General features: G+C 37.9%; 1 protein-coding gene across 1 annotated transcript; it reads left to right on the top strand.

The window, feature by feature from the left end:
- Positions 1-6,632: 6,632 nt before the first annotated feature.
- Positions 6,633-8,122, top strand: LOC147854041 (pathogenesis-related protein 1-like). The gene is made up of 2 exons (XM_087332393.1): positions 6,633-6,850; positions 7,802-8,122. The coding sequence occupies exons 1-2, from the start codon at positions 6,667-6,669 to the stop codon at positions 8,089-8,091; spliced, it is 474 nt and encodes a 157-aa protein (XP_087188519.1). The 5' UTR covers positions 6,633-6,666; the 3' UTR covers positions 8,092-8,122.
- The last annotated feature ends 579 nt before the right edge of the window (positions 8,123-8,701 follow it).

Raw genomic sequence — 8,701 nt, 5'->3', positions numbered from 1 at the left:
TCTATCTAAACAAAACACCTCAGCAGTTTGCCAATTGAAGAAATCCTTATACGGACTGAAGCAAGCCCCACGAGCTTGGAACGCAAAGATTACGCAATAGTTGCGTAGGATGGGGTTTGCGTCGTCGAAATTAGACTCTTCTCTATTTGTTCGGCAAGGACAATATGGACCGGTTAGCCTACTCTTGTATGTTGATGATTTAGTCATCGCTGGTGCTGACCTTGACAAAATCCGTTGCGTGAAGTCTCAGCTTGCGGCATCGTTTGAAATGAAGGATCTCGGAGACCTTCATTACTTCCTCGGGATCAAAGTGATCTGCAACCTCGAAGGCATTTTGATCAGCCAGCGTCATTAAGCGCTGAATATGCTCTTCAAGTTCGGGATGGCAAATTGTAAGCCCATCTCAACCCCTCTGGACAGAACCCTCAAGCTTCGCCGAGATTCGGGAAAGGTGTGAGACCCAACACGGTTCTGACAGATTGTCAACAGCCTTATCTATCTGACGATTACTCAGCCGGATCTTAGTTATCCAATCGGCCTAATCAATAAATTCATGTCGCAGCCTACAGTCGAACACTTTCAGTGCGCGCAACGGATACTACATTATGTTAGCGGCACGAAAGACATGGCGTTGTTTTATCGGGCAGGCATAGCCGAACAGTTCGTCGGCTACACGGATGCCTATTGGGCTGGAAACGCCCACGATCGTCGATCCACATCCGGATATGCCTTCTCATTAGGAAGTGTTGCGATCGCGTGGAGCAGCAAAAAGCAGTCGACAGTAGCACTGTCGAGCACGGAGGCCGAATATCGAGGGGCAACTATCACTACATGCGAACTCATTTGGCTAAAACGGCTATTACGGGTTCTGCAGGTAGAGGTTAGAGGTGTCTGATCCGACGATGATCTATTGCGACAACCTCAGCAGTATCCACCTTGTGAAAAACCCTGTGTTCCATGTCCGAACCAAGCACATTGAGGTGCATTACCATTTTGTCCGCAAGCGGGTCCTTTCAGGAGAAGTTGAATTGGTACATGTTTCGATTGATCGGCAAATTCCCGACATCTTCACAAAACCTCTTGGTCTCGACAAGTTGCGGCATTTCTCGAGTGCGTTTGGGTTGTGTCACCTCGACACGCTGAACTTGAGGGGGAGAGAGGAAGATCAGGGACCAGAGCGTGAAAGGAGCGGAGGTAAGCATCACGGCGGAAGTGACCGAGATGCGGAGTCGGATGGAGAATTTGACTTCGAACCGGCTAAAGAAGCCGAAGATAGAAGCAAGGACCATAAGCATAAGAAAGAGCCGAGGATAGCCAAATCAGGGGGAGATACAGCCAAGAAGGGCGTAAAGGCCAAGACCAAGACGTGGTCTGATGTAGTTAAACGCCTAAAGACTGAAGACGAATTGGAGACAACCAATTCAAATAAAAGTTGAATTGAATCGGAAGTGTCCGATTCAATTGGAATGTTCGATTCAGATACGCCGAATCAACTGAAGGCCATGCGGAGAAAAGGGTGGCGAAGGACACACCGACACCACGACAACAAGGGAGCTGAGAAGGGCCGAACGGGCAGACAAGCCGACCGAAAGGGTCGAAGCACGCGGAATCGAACACGTCGAGGAGCGCGAGCGAGGCGTAAAGCCAGAAGGGACAGAAGTGTAGATCTGGAAGAGCAGGAGGAACCTCAAGTTGAGCTTGAGGGGGAGTGTTGAGTGACAAGCTCAACATTGGGTGCGTAATATGGCGCTTAACCCAGTGCGTAAACTAGACGCGTAAGTTAGTACGCACAACCTAAAGGCCGAACGGGCAGACAAGCCGACCGAAAGGGTCGAAGCACGCGGAATCGAACAGGTCGAGGAGCGCGAGCGAGGCGTAAAGCCAGAAGGGACAGAAGTGTCGATCTGGAAGAGCAGGAGGAACCTCAAGTTGAGCTTGAGGGGGAGTGTTGAGTGACAAGCTCAACATTGGGTGCGTAATATGGCGCTTAACCCAGTGCGTAAACTGGACGCGTAAGTTAGTGCGTAAACCTAAAGGCCGTTAGAGAGATATTCCTCGTAAGGAATAATTTGGGAGTGAGTGTCGAGGCTCATTTATGAGTAGTCAAGTACTGTCAGTACTTGTGTCAGCTCGATTGACAGGGCTTGTATAAAAGGTGCTCACTGAGCACGGTGTATTTACGAAGAGTCATTATTTTGAATTTGAGTTTTTACATTGTCTGCTCTCTCACTCTTTGCCTCTCCCTCTCCATCTCCATCTTTGTGTTTTCTGAGTTTACCGAACTGTCTTATTTCTGAACTGTGTACTCTGCATTTACGCACACGCTTCCGCAGAACGTATTCTTTTACATGTATGATACTAACGATGATTGTGATCTTGTTCCAATCAAGAGAACTCGAGCAACCCACAAGCGCAAAGAGGTGGAAGGTGAGTCAAGTAACCCTCAAATAAAGAAAAAAGCTAAGGATTTTATGGAGTCTAAGATGGAGAATCCTTCAAAAAGATGTTGTTCAAGGAGAAAGATCAATATAGAGGAGATGCCTATGGGGAAAGGAGTGGATCCTTTCGACCTCTAGCAAGAGTTGATTACTGATGGACCCCGGATCACTTGGCCGCAACTTCTTCAACTCTCTCAAAAGATACAGAAGGAATTGGGACGACTAGCGAGTATACGTCAAAGCACCAAAACAGTGCACTATGCGGGAGCTATATGAGTGAAGGAACGAAAGGATATTTGATCCGTTATTTCAGTAACAATAAAAGCTCTTTTAATTAAGTATGCCTTAGTAAACAGTGGTATTAGAATTGGTCCTTCATCCAATGTCATGGTGAGTAAGATTGGACATTCTATTTGTCAAAAGTCCTCCAACATGGTTGACAAGAGTTTGGTTCCTTGTTTGGGAGCTATAGAGGATAAGGTTATTGATTTTTTTGGCATATCCATTTCCATGGATTTACATGTAATACTCATTAAAGGTCCATCTTATTCCTTAATATTAGTAAGACCTTGGATGCAAGAACTACATGTCATACATGATTGGAGTATCATGAACTTGGGGTTTAACATCTTCTACAACTTGTATCTACAACAACTAGTCAAATGTATAAAGGAGAAAGAATCATCTATCAACAATGGCAAGCAAGAAGAGGAAAGCATAACAATTGATGTATCTTCATGGGATAGGGAAAACAAAGCATTCCATGTGGTGTCTACGAAGGAAGAAGAAGTCATTGAAGAGAAAAGTATTATCACCTTGGAGGAAAAAGAGAAGATGATTTCAAACGATATCCAAGGAGAAGAGTATCTAATGTTTATTTCTCTTCTTTCTAAGTTTCCAAAGTTACTCATAAATGTCTATTCACAGGTAATAGGAGAAGATGGTATCAAACACCATATTAAGTTGAATAATTGCCCAAATGCTTCAACAATTTGAGGTTGTGCAAAAAGAAGATCATAAAGCTTTGTTACGATATAGTTTCATTTATAATATGGAGGATTTGAAGTGTGTGTCACCTATTGTTATGGTTCCAAAGCATAATGACATCAACTTCAAACCCTTCATTGATTCAACCAAAAAAAGATCAATTTTCACTTCCTTTCCAAGATGAGATTGTTGATGAAATAGTCATTTATAAAAAACAAGGTAGTGTGGAGAATGTGGTATGCCAAGAAGGAATTAATATGGATGAGTCAAAGATCAAAGTAATTCAAAAGGTGACAATTCCAACAAGTCTCAAAGCTTTGAAGCTATTTGTGCAAAAGGTTCCCTCACTTGAAAGGTTTATTCATATGTACTTCTCTCAAGAGCTAGGTATTGCATGACCCTACTCGTGTTTAGAGAGTGGACGAAGACATAATAATTGTGGTAGTCTCTTTCTTTGTGTTGACAAGGAGAAAGATGGTGATGGCAATTGTCAATGTGTGTGTGTGTGTTTAGAAGTGTGAAGTTTTTCCTACCGACTAGCAGGGGTTTTACTCACATAATTTGTTTCTTTTTTATTTATTCTCTCCTTCTTTGTTTATAGCCATGAATAAGGCAAAGAAGAATCTTTGGTTTTATTAGTAGCTTAGGGTTCACCATAAATGGTTCACCAAGAAGCAAGGGGGAGGGCTAAATGTGAAAGTGTTTTTAGAATTCAAGGTATTGAACACTACAAGAATATAAGGTATGGAGCATTCACATCCGGAGGTCAAGAACACAAACCAAGGTCTTGAGGATAAGTTAAACTAAAAGCAAGACACGTGGAGAAAAGTAAAAGAAGAAAAAAACGGGCCACCAAAACACAGTCTAAAACGAACGCTCATAACTCATTTGTTTGGAAGCCAAATATTATGTTCAAATATAGGTTGGAAATCTTGTAAAGAGAGTTATCCGTAGCTTTTTAAATCTCTAAATGTAGAGCTCGGATGAGGGAGATATGACGATTAGAAGGTCGTTGTGTCATAGCTAAAAATAGGAGATAAAAAACTTCTAAAAAAAGCGTGAAAAAGAGAAGAAGAAGATTATAAGAAGTGAGAAGGGGAGTATAGAAGGGGAGATAGAAGAAGTGATACCTTTGTAATAAGGGGAGGAGAGTAAGGTTGGGGGTTTTGTTTTTAGTCTACTTCTTGTGATGTTTTCTTCCCCATTCATGTAATGTGGTTGAGTCATTATCAATAGATCTTTGTTGTTATGGATCTATATCACTTCTTTCTATCATTACTCTTTCATAACCTTTGATTCATATGAACATGTAGCCCCATAACAAGTTTATGACTTTAAAATTATTTACCAACATGTTTTGATATCAATATATCATATTCTTAATCATTCACGAGAAAAGACTCTCATCGTGCTTCATATAGGTTGGACATCTACATAATAGAGTCAATGAAATTCATATTTAGTTCCACAAGAAATTATGTTAGTTTATCACTTGAAAGATATTATGACATGTATGCTCTAAAGTTTAAACTCTTTGTCCTCTTTTCTTTCGATTTGACTTGAAAGATAAGTTTAATCTACTCTCATGTCTCATTCATATCTATAGAATAACACATGGGTAATATTTCAAAGCATTAAATGATTTAAAATGCTTTAAAGAAATTGTCGTTGTGACTTGATCATACATGTAAATTCTTTGTCCTCTTTTCTTTCAATTTGACTTGAAAGATAAGTTTAATCTACTCTCATGTCTCATTCGTATCTATCTATTATATAATAAATGGGTAATATTTTAATGCATTAAATTATTTAAAATGCTTTAAAGAAATTGTTGTTGTGATTTGATCATACACGTGAACTCCGTAACACGCAAACAACATATGAACCTTTCAAGATGTATGAAGTTGAGAGTAATAAGAATTAGAAGTCGGTAAGTGTTTGGCTCAAGGAGGAATTGAGTCGTTAAACCATTGTTAAACATTTTGGTGTTTCGGTGCTTGTGTTTGTTGAACCGATTTGAGCTTGATTGGGTTCGGATTGAAACTCGTTGAATCCACTGAAATTGGTTAAGCCATTTTTATACTTTTAAACTAATAGGCACACACACACATAAGGAAATAAAGATATATCGTCTTTTAAGAAAGACAGAGAAAGAAGAAAGAAGGATATATGAACATCTTCTAAGACCAAAATTGTCTAATGAGATCAATGATACAATATTCGATTCATACTGAATCATTGAATATAAATTAAATAAATTTAAAACCATTAAACTGTTAAAACTGTGGTATCAAACCGTTGAAAATAGAACCGAACTGAACCGTTTAAATCGTTAGTTCGTTAAGCCGTGCTTTTGCGGTTCAGTTTGGTTCAAACCAAACCGTTGCCAATTGTTATTCATAAGAAGAGCAATTCATATGTGGGAATAAGGCATGCGTATGAGATCAAAGTTTAGGTAGTCAAAACATATGTCAAGAATACGCAAGACATATTGGCACTACAAAGAGTATATAGATACATTAGAAAAGTCAAGAATATCCTAAATCATAGATTACCACATCTTGTTGGAAATGTTGGATGTAAAATACAAGAGGTTGAGCTCATGTGCATGCCTTATTCCCACATTGAGACTTGGTGCTTTAGCGTATGAATATCTCTTCTTAAAAAGGAGATACACATGAAGAAAACTTCTGAACGTAGGTCTCATGGGTCAATATTGGCATCTCTATTGACACAAAAAATATTTGTCTATCTATCTCTATAGTAGAAAACTAAAGAGCAATCAAACACCGTCGAATATGGGCTTCAAAGTCACTTGTTTTGTTGTAGATTTTTATTGTTTTTTTTTTCAATAATACAATACGAATCGCATTTTTGTGTCATTTTTCTCATGAGTCAATTTTGGTCTTCGAAGATGTTCAGTCAAATTGAAAGAAAAGAGGACAAAGAGTTTTAAAGTTTAGAGTATACATGTCATAATGTCTTTCAAGTGATAAAGTAACATGATTTCTTGTGGAATTGAAAATTATTGAGTCTAGTTGTGTAGATGTCTAAGCTATATAAAGCACGATATGAGTTCTTTCTTCCACGTGTAGTAGACAACATAGATCACATGAAATTCTTGAATGTTTTCTTTTTTAATGTATTACCATGTGCTCATATACTTTTAAATTCTTCTGAAGTATATATATACTCATTGAGTTGATTCAGTATTCACAATAGAGACAAAAGGAGGGACAACATGAAACAATTTGAGGTAGAGGCGTTAGTCGGGCATTCACCAAAAGAGGTTTGGAGGCTATTTATAAAGAACTTTCAAGACACTCTTCCTAAAGTCGTTCCACAACACTACACCTCTTGCGAGTATTTGGATGGCCCCCCTCTTGCTGCAGGTGGCGTGCTCCAAATCAACTATAACACTAAGAGTAAGACTCCCTCATCTTTGTGTATGTGTGTATGTATTTACATCTATTTATATTACAAATTACAAACTGATATGATCTCTTGTACAAGGGAATATTATGTCATTAAGTGTGGTTGTGTATGTGTAAGTTGTAACCACTCAGTCCATGATGGAAGATCTATTTTGTGAAGTATTAAAAACATTTATCTCAATACGTAAAATGTTTCTAAATAGTCTAAAAATGATAAAAATGCCAAGAGATTTCATGTTTTGATGATTCATTTCCATTCTATTTGATATTTTTCCAAATTTAATTAATTTATTAAACCATCTATCCTTTAAATAGGTCATGTTTTCATAGCCCATATACATAGGTCGTATCTCACAAACCTTAATGCTCTAATGTGCTAGTTGCGAATACAAAGTGATGTGAGAGTTGGAGTAGTGACTCGTTAAATCTTTTTCCAACACAAGATTGTTTGACTTAGTGGTGTAAATGGATGTCCATACACTCAGTTGGTGTATCTGGATTTCAATAGACTCTATAAACATTCTTTATATACCAATAGGATGATTAGAAGTCTATCATATCCTAATTTCCCCTCATGTGGTTATTTCTTCGTCTTGTTGTTGGCCTAAACAAAAAATAGGCCATTGTTTAGAAAGCAGACAAACCCCATTTAAGTGAACCTTGCACATGCCAAAATAAACGAATTATTTCTTCTGTTCCAATCATGTTAATGCTTAATTTTCTGGGAAATTGTTAATAAGTGCTTTTAGTATATTCAACTAGTTAAACTATATGGCTTAGACTTGTTAAACCATTTGTTTTGTAAAATTTCTTGTACATCGATATTTGATCAAATGGAAGTAATCATTTAACGCAAGATGTTATGTATTGCACTAGAATAATGTGTTCTTTTATACGAGATATTTTTAACTCTGCACTCTATGATGCTATGGTTTTCCCCAGCATTCCCTCATTTTGACTATATAAAGGGTGTATGGGACTACGTGGACCATGATAAAATGGAACTCAAAGGTACTGTCATGGAAGGAGGATATTTGGGAAATCATACAAACCCCAACATGACTTACGACATTCGAGTTCTAGCTGGAACTGAACCAAATACAAGCATCATTAAATGGATACTAGAATATGATGAGAATTTTGGGGATAGCTTCCAAGAGTATATGAAAGAGGAGGCACACATATTAGCAACATATCTTGAATCGCATATCACTGAATTTACTAGCAAATAAAAGATATGAGTATTGGTGAAGAAATAAAAAACTTTCAAAGTTATTTTCGAATCATGTATGTATCAAAAGTCATATATGCAATGAAGTTTGGTATTTTCCTTTTACCTTTGTAAAATGTTTGTTGAAGAAAATGTGTTTTCAAGGCATGTGCTTGGGTGGAAAAAATTTGTTTGTGCATGAGAAAACAACTTTCTTCAAAGCCTTCGATTTGCATTCTAGCATTGCACCATATTCTAACTCGGTCATTCATTTTTGGAAAAAAAAACTTAGTCATTCATAACATATCCTCAACCATCTTGGAATACATGGGTGCTTGTTTAAGGTCTAAATATATTTCATGAGAGAATGATTGTAATGTCTAAGCTATCCATTTCATTCAATGTAAAGGCATTTTTTAGACAATGCGTAAATACAAGAAACATAACACACAATATCCAAGTAGAGTCCAGAAAAGGAGACTTGGGGTTATTGAAGATTTTTTGATACCACAACCCTCCAAATTAGCATTCAAGGATGAGTAAAAATGATAGATCTTGGAAATATACTTTTGCCTTGATCATGATCATCCTCCATCTAGCATGAGCGAACACATGAAGTAGCATCTAGAACA

This window comes from Azolla caroliniana, unplaced genomic scaffold (assembly GCF_043228905.1).
Source record: "Azolla caroliniana isolate FFs.n. ecotype wild unplaced genomic scaffold, voAzoCaro1.0.p SCAF_16, whole genome shotgun sequence".
Lineage (NCBI taxonomy): Eukaryota > Viridiplantae > Streptophyta > Polypodiopsida > Salviniales > Salviniaceae > Azolla > Azolla caroliniana.
The sequence above is the reverse complement of the archived record's forward strand: the minus strand, read 5'-3'. Positions and strand labels throughout refer to the sequence as shown.

Bases quoted from the DNA above. Each gene is read 5' to 3' on its own strand.
- LOC147854041 (XM_087332393.1), top strand. From the start codon at position 6,667: ATGAAACAATTTGAGGTAGAGGCGTTAGTCGGGCATTCACCAAAAGAG. The intron at 6,851-7,801 runs GTAAGACTCCCT...GGTTTTCCCCAG, and splicing joins AATCAACTATAACACTAAGA to CATTCCCTCATTTTGACTAT.